The sequence below is a fragment of the Manis pentadactyla genome, chromosome 10 (genome assembly GCF_030020395.1).
Source record: "Manis pentadactyla isolate mManPen7 chromosome 10, mManPen7.hap1, whole genome shotgun sequence".
In the NCBI taxonomy this organism is placed as follows: domain Eukaryota; kingdom Metazoa; phylum Chordata; class Mammalia; order Pholidota; family Manidae; genus Manis; species Manis pentadactyla.
Window position 1 is genome coordinate 83,480,128 of NC_080028.1, and position 16,981 is coordinate 83,497,108.

The 16,981-nt window shown below is 50.3% G+C and overlaps 1 protein-coding gene across 5 annotated transcripts in view; it reads right to left on the reverse strand.

Annotated features, from left to right (window-relative positions):
- The window catches only part of MVP (major vault protein), an 18,850-nt gene continuing 1,869 nt past the window's right edge, over window positions 1-16,981 (reverse strand). Inside the window, exons 1-15 of one of the 5 annotated variants that reach the window (XM_057487137.1) lie at window positions 13,462-16,252; window positions 12,577-12,709; window positions 12,187-12,382; window positions 8,932-9,055; window positions 8,694-8,825; window positions 7,714-7,808; window positions 7,181-7,417; window positions 5,550-5,831; window positions 4,457-4,701; window positions 4,185-4,382; window positions 2,820-3,200; window positions 1,969-2,085; window positions 1,671-1,797; window positions 959-1,147; window positions 1-270 (exon numbers count right to left, since the gene is read on the reverse strand). In XM_057487137.1, the coding sequence (XP_057343120.1) occupies window positions 52-270; window positions 959-1,147; window positions 1,671-1,797; window positions 1,969-2,085; window positions 2,820-3,200; window positions 4,185-4,382; window positions 4,457-4,701; window positions 5,550-5,831; window positions 7,181-7,417; window positions 7,714-7,808; window positions 8,694-8,825; window positions 8,932-9,055; window positions 12,187-12,382; window positions 12,577-12,701 (2,667 nt within the window). In that variant the 5' untranslated portion in view covers window positions 12,702-12,709; window positions 13,462-16,252 and the 3' untranslated portion in view covers window positions 1-51. The other 4 variants (XM_057487136.1, XM_057487138.1, XM_036917691.2 and 1 more) reach the window with 4 other exon arrangements.

Here is a 16,981-nt window from a genome sequence, read left to right on the forward strand (position 1 = left end):
AGGGTTTAAATGCCCAGAAGTGTTGGTTTTATTTGTCAGTGCAGTACGGAGCTAAGGTGCCATACGGTTGCTGCCAAGAGCATGAGGGGCAAGAGGGGGCTGAAGAAGTGAGCCGTCTTGGCGGCTGGGTACTGCCACTGCTGTTTTGGCTGGGGGCTGGGCCTCAGACGCTAGACCCAGAAGCCCCCAGGCAGTGTTGAAGAGGTTGATGGGAGTGGAGCCATCGGTGATGAGGGTTGATTTCAGGCCCAGGCTCTGGAGCAGTTTTACCTGGAGGGAGGCAGCAAGGGGAGGGTGAGAAGATTGTCAGGCCCTGACCCTCATCTCCTTGACTGCCATCCTCTCTCATCTGATCCTGCAGCTGACCAAGCCACCCTCCTGATCAGGGATCTAAGGGAGGAGCATAAAGAAGCCTGAGGGTTTCATCCTCTCAAGGACCTAGAAGGCCTGAAATATCTGGCCTCACCTGCAGCTGCTTCCAACTGCTCCCCATTCTACCCCCTACTTGCCATTCAGGCCTTTCTGTTCCTCAAAGGCACCAAGTTTCACTCTTTTCTCTCTCGGACTCTCCCTGGGAAGCTCTTGTTAACTCTACAGCACTCTAGTGTCCCTTCTTCAGCGACCCTGCTGCAACTGAGTACTTTGCTGTGTCACCTCCCCTTTCCCCTTATCACCCTGCTCAATCTCTTATTAAGCACACAGACTGACGTCCCATCTATTTGCCTCCCCCAGAGCTCCAGCTCACTGCTGAGTGCAGTACAGTACCTGATATGACACCGTGCTCAATGATACAGGTCAGGATAAAGGGACAATTCTGTCACCACGTCCCCATCTCTCTACCATCTCTCTAGTGGTTGTACTTGCCCCCACCAATCCCCCAGCCCTTGGCTCTGCCTTCTTGGTTTCAAGCATGGTTTTAAGATACACACACATCCCCCTGCACACCCCCAGCCCTTACCTGCATCTCTGGCCCAGCCACAGCAAGGTCCCTGATGGTGCTGGGACCCAGCGCCTCTGTCATCTGCCTGAACTTCTTCACCTCCACCTCAGCCAGCTGCTGGGCCTTGCGCACCTCCAGCTCCAGCTGGGCCCGGGCGTAGACCAGTTCTAGCTCCCGCACTTTCTGTACCCGCTGGAGCTCAGCTTCCTGGAAAGGAAAAGACCCAGCATTCTTTCACTTGTGTGGCTCCTGGAAAGTGTCCATCAAATCACCCTAGCCAGCAAGCCTGAGCAAACTGAGGTAGAAGGGATGGAACTGCACACTTATGGCCAGTTTGGTACAAATCCTGGCTATGCCACCTTTCAGCTAGTGCCCCAGGGTAGTCCATAATCCAAGCCTCAGTTCTCTCATCTGTAAAATGGAGATGAAATCTCAGTAAGATGGATGTTAAGTATTAAATAAGATCATGCTTTAAAACATATGTAACACATGGCACAAAGCTGACCACTGTCTGAGTATGTATTACACGTAAGATGGGTGTAACAGTCTTTACCTTCCAGGCAGGAATTAAGTTAACTGATGGAGAGCAAAGGACTTTATAAACCACAAGTATTTTAACAGGATTCTATGCGGGCCTCCCTGGTATCCTGCTTGGCTTCAGGGACTGAAGTGATGGAGCCTCTTCCAGACCCTGAGGCCACATCCTTCCATGGGCACCTCCCTGACTCACCGTCTCAATGGCCAAGGCCTCTGCTTTCAGCTTGGCCTGCAGCACAGAGCCTTCTCCCTCTATGCGTGCCGCCTCCACACGGGACTCTGCCTCCGCCTTGGCTGCCCCAGTGCTCTCCACGGCAGTGCTGGAGACAGCCCAGAGTCAGGCTAGACCCAGGATAAAGCCCAGCCCCGCCCTCCTCAGACCCTGACTTCTGTTTGGCAGCTTTCTCTCTCATACACACCCACCCCTGACTCCCTCCGTCAACTGCTTTTCCAAAACCCTTAGCCATCTCTTCCTCTAGTTCTTAACCCACCTCAGCGCCTCCAGCTCCAAGAGTTCCCTTCGTGCTTTCTCAGCTTCTGATTGGTCTAAGATCTTCTGCCTCTCAAGCCGGCCACGGGCTTCTTGCTCCAGTCTCTGAGCCTCGTGCCTGGACGGGAGAGGGGACAGGTAAGATGCTGCATGTGGCCAGGAGCTCCAAGTGCAGAGATCACCAATCTGTTGGGAGCCCTGGCCCAGGAGAGGCACTCAACACACAAAAGTAAGGAGGGTGTGTGTACTGTAAGCCTGGTGCCCCTCGAGATGCTGGGGGAATGCAGTTGTGACTGAGGCCCCTGCTTTTCTGACTTCCCTTCAAGTGGGGAAAACAGGCAAGCGAGAGTGATTTCAGACAGTCGCAAGTTCTTTGAAAATGGGTGATGTAATAACATGAGTGGGCAGAGAGGGTGCTGCTTCAGTTGGGGGAGGAATGGAAGAGCCTTCCAAGCCTGTGACCTTGGGCTGAGGCCAGAGGAGGAGCCAGCACTGAAGTGCTCTAGGGGAAGAGCATTCTGGGCAGAGGGAACAGCCAGAGCCAGACCTGAAGGTGGGCACCCAGCTGTGTGTGTCAGGAGCAGAAAAGAGCTGGTGGGACTGGAGCACCTGAGCCTGGGGGACTGGGGGAGAGAAAGTAGGGAAGGCAGGGCTGTGCCCCCAAGTGCCTGGAAGGCCATAGAAACAAGTTTGGGTTCTAGCATAACAACAGGAGCAAGGCTGCCATCCAGCCACACTTTCAGGGGATCATATGAGAAGGACGGCAACAGGCTGCCTCCCAGGGGATGCAATATCACCCAGGTCCCAGAAGTGGCCTGCTGCAGGCATTGTGGGCAGCCAGGCCCCACTCACTTGGCAGCTGCCTCCTGGGAGTTGGTGGTGATCTCAATGGCCAACTGCACACTGCGCTGTAGGGCATCCCGGGTCCTCTGATCCACGGGCTCTACTGACTGCACATCCACACTGCTGACCACCAGTCCATTCTGGGGGAAGACAGCCTGGTCTCGGGGCTGGGGTATGCTTTCAGGCCCCTTGGCTTCCGGAGTCTCAAAGCCAAAGACAGCAGTGCGAATAATGCGGGCTGAGTTCTTATGGAAGTCATCAAAGGTGACAGAGGCCACAGCCCCCCGCACACGGGATGCAATGGCCTTGCAGGCATCACCCACAAAGTCAGGCACTGAGAAGAGCTTGGCCATCTCTCGGGGGTCCTTCCAGTCACTCAGCTCAAAGTGCCTGTGAGCAAAGAGGCCCGGAATGGGGAAGTCATTTTTCTCCAGGAAACAGCAACTCTCTCTCATAGAGAATGCCAATTTGTGCCTACCATGTGCCAGGTGAGAAACTTATGCACATTCACACTTCTCTCAGCCACTCTGTGAGGTGGGGATGAGCATTATCCCCAACCTACAGATGGGGAAAGAGAGGTCCACAGAGGTTAAGTGACAGGCCCAAAGTCATGCAATATGTGGCAAGCCAGAAAGTTGAGCTCAGGTGGTATGGTGCCTGGGTCTATGCTCTTAGCTGTCATGCTATCGTGCCCCCAAAGATGTCTGCCTCTTCCACATCCTGGCTACTCAGCCAAGAGGTGAGCACCACATGCTGGGGAGCTGTTGAGCTTTGCTTCATGTGGGATTTATCTCCCCTGACTCAAATCGCTGCCATTGGAGCTCTAACTACATACCAGGGGCTGTTCTAATTCTCAGGCATTCTTACAACTGTGAAGTTGTAACCTGTGAAGTTGATGGTTATAGTGTCATCTCATTTTACAGACTGCCAAACTGAGGAAAGTGCCAAGTCACTTGGCTAGATCCACAGCTGGTGAATGGCAGGGCTGGGATGCAGATGCAGACAGGCAGCCCCACAGTGTGTGCTTTTGAGCCCCTGCCCATGCTGCCCACTCCCGCTGGTTGTGTCCAGCTGATATTTTTATAACACAGAAGTTATGTGTTTAGTTGAACACATGCTAAGAGTTTAGCAGGGGAGTGTCTTCCTACCCTGTCCCCAAAACCCCAGTCCCAGGACGTGAGCCTGCATCTTCCCTGTCATTCCCCTTGGGCATCAGACTGGATAGGCATGACTACGATGATATTCCTTCCTGACCCTGGCACGTAGTCAGGCATTTTGCCCTCTATATGCCCAGCACTACAGGGACAATCCCTCCTCATGACTCCCCGGGAGCTGCACCACAGAAGCCCTCACCAACTCCTCCCCATCCTTTACCAGTTGTAGGCAAGCTGCAGCTGCAACCTGGCATGGTCTGCTGTTTCGATGGTGATGACGTCTGTGAAGAAATCAGGCCCAAGCAGCAGGCAGAGCGCACGGCGCGCATGGGGACGCTTGGGCCGCCCTGCCGAGAGGGACAGCACTGTGAATTGCTCCTCAGGACCCAGTGACACCAGCTCAGGCCCAAAGACCACGCTGTAGAGGGAGCCGGGATTCAGACACATGGAGAGCCTCTCCCGCGGCAGTGCCCCCCATGGCTGGCCCCTCACCGAGCTCTCTTCTCTCTGTAGTCGTACACCTGCACAGCAGCGTTGTGAGGCACACGGTAGCTTACCACACGGGACTTGTTCCGCGGGGCAGGAGGCTGAAGGGTCCTGGTTGCCTCCTTCTCACCCCTGTCTGCCAGAGGGTCCTGTCCCTTGTTCAGCAGCTCCTCCACCCCAGGGAGGAGCTCTTTCTCCCACAGGACTTCGTCCTGGGTCAGCATGTAGGTGCTTCCGATCACAGCACGCACCTTGAGAGATGAGGATGAGTACCGACATTACCAGGGAGGTAAAAGCAAGGAAGACCCACTGAGCGGTCCTAAAGCAGACCTGGTCTGGGGGTAGTACAGCATCATGGTTAAACATGGTCTCGAGAGAGAGGCTGTGCTTAGGTTCACCGTCTGCCAGCCCTGTGCTTCAGTTCCTCATCTGTGAAATGTACATGATAGTGACCCCCTCACAGGGCTGAGGAGTGAATGACATCTCCCATGCCTAGTGCTGAGAACTTGGTAAGTGGTAAGTACTTGATATTATTTCTTCTGGAATTTTCCTTCATGGGGCATCTTGGATGACACTCCTCGGGTAAGCTGGCCTCTGATGCCAGGGACAGATGCAGTCCTGGGAAACAGGCAGTACACACTAACATCCTAGGATTCTGAGCTCTACTTCTTGGCTGGATTTTTGGAAAAACAGGTTGGAGATGTAATCCTCAGTTTGACCAAGCTCAAGGTTTCAGGTGAAGGGCAAAGAGGATGGATTCCACCAGAAACCTCATGGAGGGGGGCGTTTCTTATTGTCTCTAGGCCACCCCTCAGTAAGACCTTTGTGCTGGAGGTCACATCTGCAGTGGGGACCTGGCTCATCTTCCTTAGGGGTTTCTAAAATTTGAAGTTAGATATTTAAGACAAAGGGAAGGCAAATACTCAATACTCTGCAGATGCCCTCATACCTACAAGCCAGCCCAGGTGCTTCTATCAGTGCTATTGAAGTGCCCTCCCCCACCTCCACCAGACACCTCTCCCCTTAGGCACTACCTGCTCGTCCGGGCAAGCCACCACCTGGCCCACAGAAGTAACAGTGCCCCTCCTTCAGCTCTTACCCTTCCAGTCTTGATGTCCTGCACGTAGATGCCTTCATTCTCATCCAGAGGGATGGCCTGACGCTCTTCCACCACCTCCACTTTGGTGGAAGGTACATACTCCAGGGGTCCCCGAATAAGCCAGCGGTCCCCTGCCTGGTGTGAGACCTTCTTCTCATCGTTGCCCTCCTCCAGGGGCTGCAGGGCCCTCAGCAACAGTCCCTGCTGCTCTGACAGCACATACACATCCTGGATGCCTCGTTCGAGTCTCTCTCCTGGCTGGAGGAAAAAAGACTTCTCTCCCTAGCAGGGAGACATGGGGTGAGAAGCAATGGCCACCCAAGCTTTCAAGTACTTCACATGACACCTCCCCCAGCCCCATGCACTACAGGCTTGTGTTGCGGACAGAACCCCAAAGCACCCTCCCCACCTCCATCTTAAAATACAGTGAGGAATTATCTGGACTCTGAGGCTCTTTACAAATGCCCACAGATCTCATCTGCTCTTGAAAAATTCCGTGAATGGTCAACACCTGGATCCTCACAAGCTCAACAGTTAAGAACTAATCTGTTTTTGCTCTTCATTTCCCCCATGTTTTGTTTGTATGGGATGATATAATCCAGGCGTTGGCAAACTCGTCTGTGGGCCAAATCTGATCTGCTGCCTTTATTTTATTTTTTAATATATATTTGAGATATAATCCATATACCATAATGTTTACCCATTTAAAGTATATAATTCAGTTGTTTTAATATATCCACAGAGTTGTCCAACCATCACTATTATCTAGTTCTAGAACATTTTCACCACCCTGAAAAGAATCCCTGAACCGCGCAGTTACTGTCCCCACCCTCGCCATCAACCGCTAATCTACTTTGTCTCTACAGATTTACTTATTCTGGACATTTCATATAAATGGAATCATGATATGTGGTCTTTTATGTCTGGCTTCTTGTATTTAGCATGTTTAAGGTTATCTGTGCTGCAGCATGCATCGGTACACGCTAACCTTCTGTTCCCAGATGTCAGTACTTGTTCATTTCTTTTTATAGCTGAATGATATTCCACTGTATGGATATACCACAATTTTGTATCAATTTACCAATTTAGAGACAGACATTTGAGTTGCTTCTACTTTTTCTACCTCCTGTTTTTGCAAATAAAACGTACAGGGACTCCACAGCACTTGTTCATTCATGAGCAGACTATGCTGCTTTCATGGTACAAGAGCAGAGTTGAGCAGCTGCAACAGAAACCATACCACTCACAAAGCCTACAATATCTATGATTCAGGCTTTTACAGAGTTTGTCAATCATTGGCAGTCTCACATATAGTTCAAAGAAGGGATCAGGCAGGGAGTGAAGAAAGGGGGAAACCAAGTTATTCATTTTATGTAGGATGACAAAATTTCTAAAACAGGGATGTGAAATATGATGGGAGTTTTGGGGTCTGTGGGCACAGGGCAGGGCCAGGTAGGCACTCCATTGCCAGGAAAATCAAAGGGACACTATCTCAAAGAGAGAACCAAGTGTTGTTAAGGCATAGAGGAACATAGCAAGCTTGGTGCTTCTAGAACATGTATCTGGGGTGGGAAGAAAAAAGGGAAAGAGGTTGAGGGCCTCATGCCTCTGGGTGAGGGGGAGACACTCACCTTCACAACACGCTTTTGCCCCAGCTGGTTCTTGCCATCCAGTCCAACTGGATCAAGAATCACACAGTAGTTGTGGGGGCCCAAGGTGGTGATGGGCACAACACCCAGCACCTCCTCGTAGACATCAGGCACATGGGCCTCCGTGTCCTGCACAGTCACCAGCCACTCCTCCCCAGTGTGGCGGAGCACTCTTCCTAAGTCCACGAAGTTCTGCCGAGCCCGGAGGTGCAGGGCTGTCTGTAGAGCAACATGTTGTGGTGTTTGAGAAAACCTGCCTCCAACTTCCTTAGAGAGTCTGGGAACCTCATTGGGCCACTAAGTGCTCCCAGTTCTGAGTGACAGTTTCTACCAACCTAGGATGACTTTTTAATCCTTTCAGTTGACTGTCAGATAATCTGACCTCTGAATTTCTTTTAGTGGCTCTAGAATTATTGCTTCTCTTTTACTTTCACGTAATCTGCTGCCATGCTCTGCCACCCTGAGTACTGGGACCACCCCAGGGTCCCTTAACCCACACCCCCCAGAGCACAAACCTTTTCTGTAAGGATCACAGCATCTACCAAATCCAGAACCTCCTCAAACACTGCTGGGAGATATGCACCCACGGAGCGGACCAGCCATTCTTCTCCTGGGCCAAGGGCAGAGAGGTGAGGGTCAAAGGTCACCCAGCCCCCTCCCCAGCTGCTCATTCCAGCAGCCTAGACAACAGGAGATCCGCAAGACTTTGTAGGCAAGGAGATGCCACTGCCTCCAGATGGAAAGGCCTCACAGGAGTCCTTGATTTCATTCCTTCTGTTGAGACCAGAGGAAAACTAACCCCATCCCAGGAAAATTAAAAGAGTCCTTTTAAAGTACCCAAGTTGCTACTGTGCCTTCTCTAAGTTCCAAGGACCAACTTTTTTCCTTCCCCTAAAATGGGCAGAACTGCCTCATTAGAGTTGTAGATGATGTTTAGTTTACCGGAGAAGCAAGAGGGCCTGTGTACAAGTCCAGCCTTGGCCTTCCTGGCCAGAAACCCAGGCAAGTAACCTAACACCTGTGCCTCAGTTATATCATATGGAAAATGGGTATCACAGTACCTCCAAGTTGTCTGAGAACTAAATAAGTTACCATTTGTAAAGCATTTTGAACCACACCTGGCACAGAGTAAGCACTGCATTTGTTAACTCATTGTTTACTACTTTCCATTTGTCAAATAAAACTGCTAATTGTACATGAACACATGTTTTGCTGATCCAGAAACAGGACTACCATCCCAGCTCACGGTAAAGCGTCAGGGGTGGGAAAAATCTTATCAACATGATCATGATAACAAGATCAGGTCCGGGCCCCACCATGACGGTGGGATGGGGGAAAAAGCAACAGGCAGCCCCCAAAAACTTACAAGATACCAGGGAAGCTCTTCCTCCCAGGCTGCTGGTGGCTATCCCCAACCTTCCCTCACTTCCCCTGCAGCCAAGGCAGGTGGAGGTACTGCCTGCTTGCCCCTCATCAGCATCTCCTCACGACCCACCTGTCACCCGCTCCTTCTTGTCTCGGTCGCAGCACTCCTTGCGGGCTCTCAGCCGCAGGGCCTGGTTCTGCCTGATGATTGTGGCCTGAATGATCTCCACTACCTCCACCTCCTTCTGGGGGATATATGTGCCTGGGAAGGGAAGGTTAGCAGAGGTTGAAGGTCGGAAAATATCAGGGCTATAATGGGAAGGCAGGGAGCCTCTCACCCCAATTATGGCCCAGTGGAAAGAACTTACCAGGTCCCTCAAATAGCCACTCATCTCCTGCCACCACTTTCTCTCCATTCTTATCCTCAAAATCCAGCAATGCCTTGAGATGGAGGGCAGTGTTGGGCAGGACCACCTGCAGCGGGGTGATGTCCTGATCGGGGAAGAGGGAATCATGGAACATTCAGTGCTGTGACTCCAGGAATCAAACCTGATACCTTGGAGGTTAGAGTCCAAATCATTACACATCCCAAAACAAGACCCCGGGTAGAATGTACAGGTAGGGGTAGTCCCAAAGCCATCTAGTCTGAAGAACTAAGATGAAGTTCACAGAGCAAGAAGACACCACTGCCAATGAGCCAAGGACACATTCCTCTATAGGAAGTGCTGAGAAGTGGTCTTGAATTAGAAATTTAGGTGGGAAATCTGGTGGAGGGCTTGATGGGAGATGTGGGAGAAGTACCGGGAAACTGGATAAATGACTATCTCATGGCCTAGTGTGCACAGTGCTCTCTAGAAGGTGGAAGATACAAACTGTCATCGCAAGCATGCTTTAAGTCTGTGGTTTTGTTTTCAAGGTTGCCTCATGGTTACAAGAATGCCACTGTACTTCACTCATCATGTCTCCTTCCAATCATGAAAGGGGGACCTAGCAGCAAGCAGCGAAACCTTTTAGAAGTCTGTAGAAATGTTTCTAAAAATAGGACTTCAGTTGACCTTTGACTGAGGCAGGAAAGCAAGGAAAGACAGGTTCAGGTTCTAAAGGGACATGACCAAGACCACAACTAGCAAGAAAGAGAATCAAGAGTTGAACTCAGTTTTTAAGGAAGCCTACCTGCTGCTTCTTAGTCAGCCCAGAGTGGCCCTGCAGTGGAGAGGACTGAGTAACTACTCACTGACCAGGTACTGGGTGGGAGAGGTGCCAGCAAGCCCTTCCCTGTATACCCTCTACATGCGTGATGTTCGACTGGTTGTGCTGGGAGCAGGACATACCCTGTCTCCATGGAGGTTAAGTTCCAGCAGGTGGTAAGACAGACACAGAGCACTCTCTCAAGCAGGCAGTGTGCAGTGTCAAGGAGAGAGGCTGTGGAAGGTCAGATGCAGGAGAAGTTAGGAGAGGCCCTCTGAAAGTAGCATTTGAACTGGGGCTCAAAGAAAGAGCTGGCTTTGGGTACAGAGGTGTGGGAGGAAGGGAAGGTAAGCATTCCAGGAGGAGCACGTGTGCCATTGTCACTTCCTTTCTGTTTCATCGCAAAGCTGGCTCTACCTTTACCTATTCCTGCCATCACCGTTACGTAACCCACCAACGGATCTCGCCTGGATGGATGGAAATATCTTCCTAACTGGTCTCCTGGTCACCACCTCTCTCTTTCCAGTTTGGCCCCCACACCGTTGCAGGCTTCCAGCTTGGGTGACTGGGTACCCAGTGTATCATCCGGTAAGAAGGGGAATACAGCTGAACAGATGAGAGGGTAAGTGAAGGTGCTAAGTTTGATGTCCAGCATGGGGTTGCTGTGGGACATCCAGGAGAGGGCCTCCTAGAGGCAGTTAGGTGACTTGGACATCCATAGCTCCCAGCTAAGGTACAGGGCTGGGCATCTTCAACAAAAAGTATTGAAAGCAAAGACAGGGTGAGAGAACACACAGGAGGTTCAGGAAAGAAACTGAAGGTGGTAGGTTGGGGGGAGGAGAGGGAGGAGAAAACTAAGATGGAAAAAGACATCCACAGAGTAAAACAGAGACAAGTTTCAATATGAGGGCAGATCAACAATGTGTGTAGCTGCAAGGGCCCTTGAGACATAGAATGATTGTCCACTGGGCCTCCAAAGTGAGTTCAGTGGAGACAGGGGCAGGGGCCAGATGCAGAGGCTTGTCAGGGAATAGGGCAGAGAATATTCAAGTACATCAAAGAGTAAGAAAGAATGAGAAAGAGAAAGCAGTGAATCACTAGAAACTGGATTCCCAAGGCCACTCCTAAAAGCCCATACAGATTTAGTGTGCACATCTGGGGAGCTGAAATTCTTAAATAGCTTCTACTAAAAAAACAAAATAGTGTGCATGAGGACACACAGACAAGGCTATTCAGTGAAGCACTATTTTTCCTTACATATCAGGAACATCCTAATGATACTTGAGGCCTCAAGAGATAGAAGGATGTGTCAGGTTCCTGGATCCACCTGATGGAGGAGAACCTCCTTGAGGCTCCCTTAGGCAGAAAGGAGATAAGGGCAGGCATTACATAAGGGAAGGATCTTACCCTAACAGATGGCTTCATCTGGGAGCTTTCCAGTACTATGACCTGAGTACCCCACATACCTCACCCACAAGGGGTTTAGTTGGTCTGAGGTAGGACCTGACTATGGGTAACTTTCAGCTTTTAACAGTTCCAGACTCATTTAAAAGTTGCTAGTATAGCATACAGAAGACAAGTAGTGACTCTATAGCATCTTACTACGCTGATGGACCGTGGCTGCAATGGGGTGTGTGGGGGCGCTTGAAAATATGGGTGAATGTAGTAACCACAATGTTGCTCATGTGAAACCTTCATAAGATTGTATATCATGATACCTTAATAAATAAATAAATAAAAGAGCCAAGTTGCAAGAATAGTACAAATAATTCCCCTGCACTCTTCACTCAGATTCCTCATGGATAAACGTTCTAATTATTCTTCATCACTTTATACACACACACACAACTTCTTCCCCAAAGTGTCTGCAACTCAGTAGTAGGTGGAAACATCTCCAAGCTCCCTCGGTCATGCTAGTATATTTCCAGAATCAAGGAGGTGAAGGTGGAAGGCCAGTTAAGGAGATGAAGGCAGATGCCCACTTGTTCAGACCCAGGCTTGAGGGCAGTGTGGATATGGGTCTGGCTGGAAGTCGCAGGCCTGCAATGCCTTCCTGTGAAGTGGTCACAGGCATTGGAGCCTGGACCTCATCTGCTGTTGCTGTGTGAGTGAAACATTTACTCTTGCTTACTAAGTGACACAAGTTGTTTACTGCCATATTGACTGGGAGCTTCTAGCAGGCTCTGGAGCCTAGTAGATTAGGTGGTAAGATAGGCCTATAGCTTTAAATAAAGGGGCAAGTCTGTTGTGCACATGTGAGGGGGCAGAGGTGTTTATGGAAGGTGAGTAGAGGGGCAATGAGTCAATTCTGCCCCTGGTGAGAACCAGCGAATGTCATCCTTCATTGCTTCCCTTGGCCCTCCAGAAGGCAGTGAGGAGCCCTAGAACAAGGTGGCATGACAGGTAGAGTGGGCATAGGGAGGCAAGCCAGGTACCTTTTCCAGAACCTCTCCTGGGTACAGGGGAAAGGGGTCCTGGGCCAGCCGGATTTCTAAGTCAGCGTGGCGCAGCCGTACTTGTCCTGTGATATCGAACAGCACGCAGCCCTGGGCATCCCGGGACACTGGGTTGGCCACTGTGCAATAGTGGTGTGGGGGGACAGTCACCATGCGCATGGGGGCAAACAGGATCCTGTTGGAGGGTGAGAAGTGGTATGAGGACCCAGAGGAACCCTGCTTCCTCTCCCAAAGGAGGCAATAAATGGGAGAGAAAGCTTCCAGTCACCCAAGCCAGAGTCAATCCTACTTGGGAGCAGGAAGGAGCTGGTCATGACAGCCAGACTCACAGGCACCCCACTCCTCCCCCTCCCCAGGCCCTACAGCAACCTCTCATTGTCCTGCCGGATGTAGGTCTTTGGCCCAACCTCCACATGGGACACGTTGCTGTTCTGGTCCAGCACATGGATGTAGTGGTATGGAGGGATGCGGATGATGGACTCTTCAGTTGCCATGGTGACTTCTAAGACCAGGGTGGCACAGAGTGACAGACAGGTGGGGAAAAGATGCAAGATGAACACAGGGGCCTGGCAGGAGGCAAGGGACAAGCCTGAAGACAGGTAGGGTTGGGAAATGCAACCTTCCTCCTCCCCCTCAGATTGTTCCACCTTCACCATCCCCACATCCACCTCTTCTTCCCACCCAGGGCAACACAGGCCATCCAGACCTCACCCCTGTCAAAAACTGCTTGATGCAGTTAACCACAGTAGCCCAGGGCTCTCCACTGATTTATTTCCCTCATTCCCATCAACCTTCCCTCTCCTAAGCTGCCTTCAGCACCTGGAGGGATTTTAGATCAAAATTTCCTAATCTCCCAACGGTGGTGTAGGAGGCTGGGAGAGTTGGTATCTCTGGAGGTACTGGCTCCTTCACCAGCACTGTGGGGAGCTGAGGCTCCTCCAGGGGCAGGCTCATTTCAGGGAATGAGAGGGCCCCGACTATATTCAAACATGAGCATGATCTTTGTCTACGACTCTCTCCCCTCCTGCTATAAGCGATCCTCAGATGAACTGTTCAGACTTGGGTGACCTCTCAAGGAAGGGATCTCAGGCAACACTGATGCTCCCATAGAATCAAATGGATCAGAAGCACCACATGTTAATCTAGCCCTTTCCTCTCCAGTTCTCTCTGGTCTGTTGCTCCCCCTTGGCTCCCTGCTGTTGTGGGTAGAGGCAAGAGGGGGAAAGGAATATATGAGTACTGTATTCCACCCACCTGCTTCTGAATCCTGGGTAGTTTCATCCAGTGCTTGGCCTGTTCAGGAATGTCACACCTCTCACCTAAACCCCATCCCTTCCTTCAGCTAGTCTTGGATTTTGGACATGTCCCTTGAAGTCACACAAAGGGAACCAAGTTTACTAGGCAACTCAAGAGCCTTGTCCTGAGACTTCGATGAGACTTTTGAAGCCACCACCAGAAAGGAATGGCACTTCATCTACTCCACCATTCATCCAACTACCAACCTGGGTAAGAATGGCAAGCAAAGAGAAGGGAGTGGCCTGGCACAGGAGAAATAGGCAGGACTCATGGAATTACATAATCAAGGTGAAGATCAGGGGTTTTTTACTTGATTCACATTATCTGTAGTTTCATTTTTTTGTTTAGAAATTGTGTTTTCACAAACTCCAAATTTCTGCTTCTCTTAAAGAATTAGGAACCAGGCCCTACATTTCCACCAGCCAGACTGGCTACAGCCGAGTAGCAGCTGGGCACTTTAGATGGGACACAAGCTTTTCTGCCTACTCCATTGTCTTACACATGGGCTGTTGCACTCAGCACCTGCCTGATGTTTGCTTAAAACCCTCTAACACACCACCCAACAGAACTTTTTACAATGATAAGAGATATTCTAGGTCTGTACTGTCTCTGGACTGGCCACACACAGCTACTAAATACTTGAAATATGGCTAGTGTGATTTAGGATTTAAAATTTTATTTAAAAGAGCCAAATGAGGTTGGTTGATCCCATATTATACAGTGTAGCTCTAAGTAGCTGAGTCCCAGAGTGGGACAATGAGGCATTTAAGGCCACAGCAAGCTAGTGGTACCATAGGGATTTTCATCTGTTCTATCTCTTTCCAGTAGCAGCAAGGCATAGTATTTAGGGGCCCGGATCAGCAGACTGCCTGGGCTTACTTACAGTACTGATTCACCACTTTCCTGCCTTGCTTTGTGTTTCCTTAATGTCTGACCTCATTTTGAAAGAGGTTAACAATTTTGATTTGTTTTCCTGGTACACTTTCCATATAGGAGGGATGTTATTCTGCTCCTTATTCTTTTACCTTACAACTTTGTATGGGAATTGACCTTGACCTGTAGCTCCTTTCCTGGCAAAGTTCATTTCTCCTTAAGTGTAGGAGTAGCTTTTCTAATGTCAGGGCTCCCTCTTCTGTTGTTTTCAGGTAGTGTTTGAAAATACTAGAGCAGGCTTTCTGACTTGCGGGCTCAGTTTTCCCCGCTCTTAACCTTCTTTCCTACACCTCTCTATTATCCCTACCTGTTAGCTATGCTGACACTCCCCAAAGTTGCTCCCTGATGTGGCCCTGACCCAGATGGGTTGGAGCTAGGGCTGCCTGGATCTTGGTTCTAACCCTTATTGGTTTGATGATTTTAGACAAGTCCCTTGCCCTCCCTATACCGGTTTCCTAACCTATAGGGGATTGGGCATCTACCCAAGTTATAAGGACTGGGTTCACCATAAAGCAATTGGAACAGAGCCTGGCTCTTCAGAAGCACCGCATGTCTTAACTGCTGAGGCAGGGAACAGCCCAAGGCCCAGCTTCCCTATCCAGTTAGGGGATGGAAGCAAGCACTAGAGGCTCCCTACATCATCTGGCATCTTGGCCTTAACCCTCCATGTTTACTGGTCAGGAACGTGGCAAGTCTTTTGTTATCCCAGCTGTGGGGCTAGAAGAACAGCACAGAAGGTGTATCTGACAGCCAAGTGAAGCATTTTCCAGCTGCTCCTTTGCCAGGTTCTGTGTGGGGTGGAAGCCTGGCCAGAAAGCCAGATGGGGGGAGAGGACGGGCTAGGGCTGTAGGCGGAGGTGTGGACAGGTCTCCTGAGGTCCCACAGCAAAGATCTGAACTCTCAAAGGCCGTGCAAGGCTGAAAGCAGTCTCCGGGAACAGCCTCCAATGGCTCCTTTTTGGATGATCCCCCACCTCCTATGGCTGAGGCCTCTCCACCATCTGTCACCCCAGCTGGGCCCACTCAGGGGGGCTGAAAGCCTCACCCAACTCAGTGACTCAGCTGAGAGTCATCCCTATAGCTGATCAGGCTGGGCTCCAGCCTTGTTCCAGACCAACCCCTTGCCAACTATCTTTAAGTACCAGGACTCTTGTCTTACCTCTCTGACCACCCACCTACCATGCCCTAAAGCTGTGCCTTGAACCTAGACCTCCTGCTAGTCACCCAAGAACAGGCTTTGTTGTTTCATTCTCCCCATCTGCAGAAGTGAGCTTCAATATAGAGCCTTGCAGGGGATCCAGGGAAACCACTTGAGTCAGGCTGCATGTCTGTGACAAATCTGATTTAGGTTTTTGTGGTTTGCCAGATGAAATAGTTAGAGCATTTTATTTCCAATATATCAGGGTTCTCAAAAAACGCTAAAGATGGTGTTGACCTTTGGAAGAGCCTGTCCAGCCTTTGGGGTTGGTCCCAATACCCTAAGTCCACTCACCTACCCAGACTTCACTTTAGTGCTTGCTTCCAAGATCTGCCCACAAGTCTGTTGTCTGGGTATATGCCCAGCCTTGCCTGATCACACCTCCCTCAAGTGTCATAAGGTTCCCAGAAGAACCAGTCAACTTTCACCCAAAGTCTCAGCGACCAGTAGCTCCCCTGCTGCACCACACAAAGAAGGGAGGGTACTGCGCAGCTGAGCAGAGAACAAAACAGTTTGTAAGCAGAGGCTGGGCTCATCTGGTTAAGAGGCAGCTCTTGACCTTCTTGGCTCAAAAGTACACTTATTACATTTTACCAGAGCATGAGATACATATCTACATATCTGAGATCTGCCCACAAGTCTGTTGTCTGGGTATATGCTGGGTATATGGCTGACACAGTCTTAAAACAGCAGGTGTCCAATGGACCAGCTACACGTGTACTGGTCTTCAAGGAAGAGCAGCATCACCATTACTTGGAAGCTTAAATGGGTGGGAGAATCTTGGGCCCCACTGAGAAATGCTGAATCAAACAATATTTTAACCAGATCCCCAATGATTTGGGCACAGATTAAACTAAGGAGCAGCTGTGGTCTTCAGCAGCTACTCTCAACCCTGGCTGTGTATTATGATCACCTGGAGATCTTTTAAAACCACCCATTCTGGGTACTTTTTGATGTAATTGGTCTGCGGTATGGTCCAAGCATTGCTATATTTAAAAGCTCTCCCACAGATGGTTATATAGCAAAGGCTGAGTTCTGTCACTGCCAGCAGAATCCTGGGCCACTTACTAGCTCTGAGCTGTACTCTCCTAGACTGAAGTGGGAATAACAGTGCCTGTTTCCTAGACTTAAAGGGATTAGGGACTGGAGGATGTCTCTAATGCACAGGAGCTCAACAAAGGGTTGCTGGGAGGAATAATGAGCTCAGATTATTGCCAATTCCTCAAGGGCTGGAGATTTCATTTATTCTCTTCCATCCCCCTTCCACCTCTTCCAGGTCCAAGCAGCCCCCTTATCCACACAAACGTCCCAGGCAGGCCTGAAGTTGGAGGTGAAGCTGGTGACAGC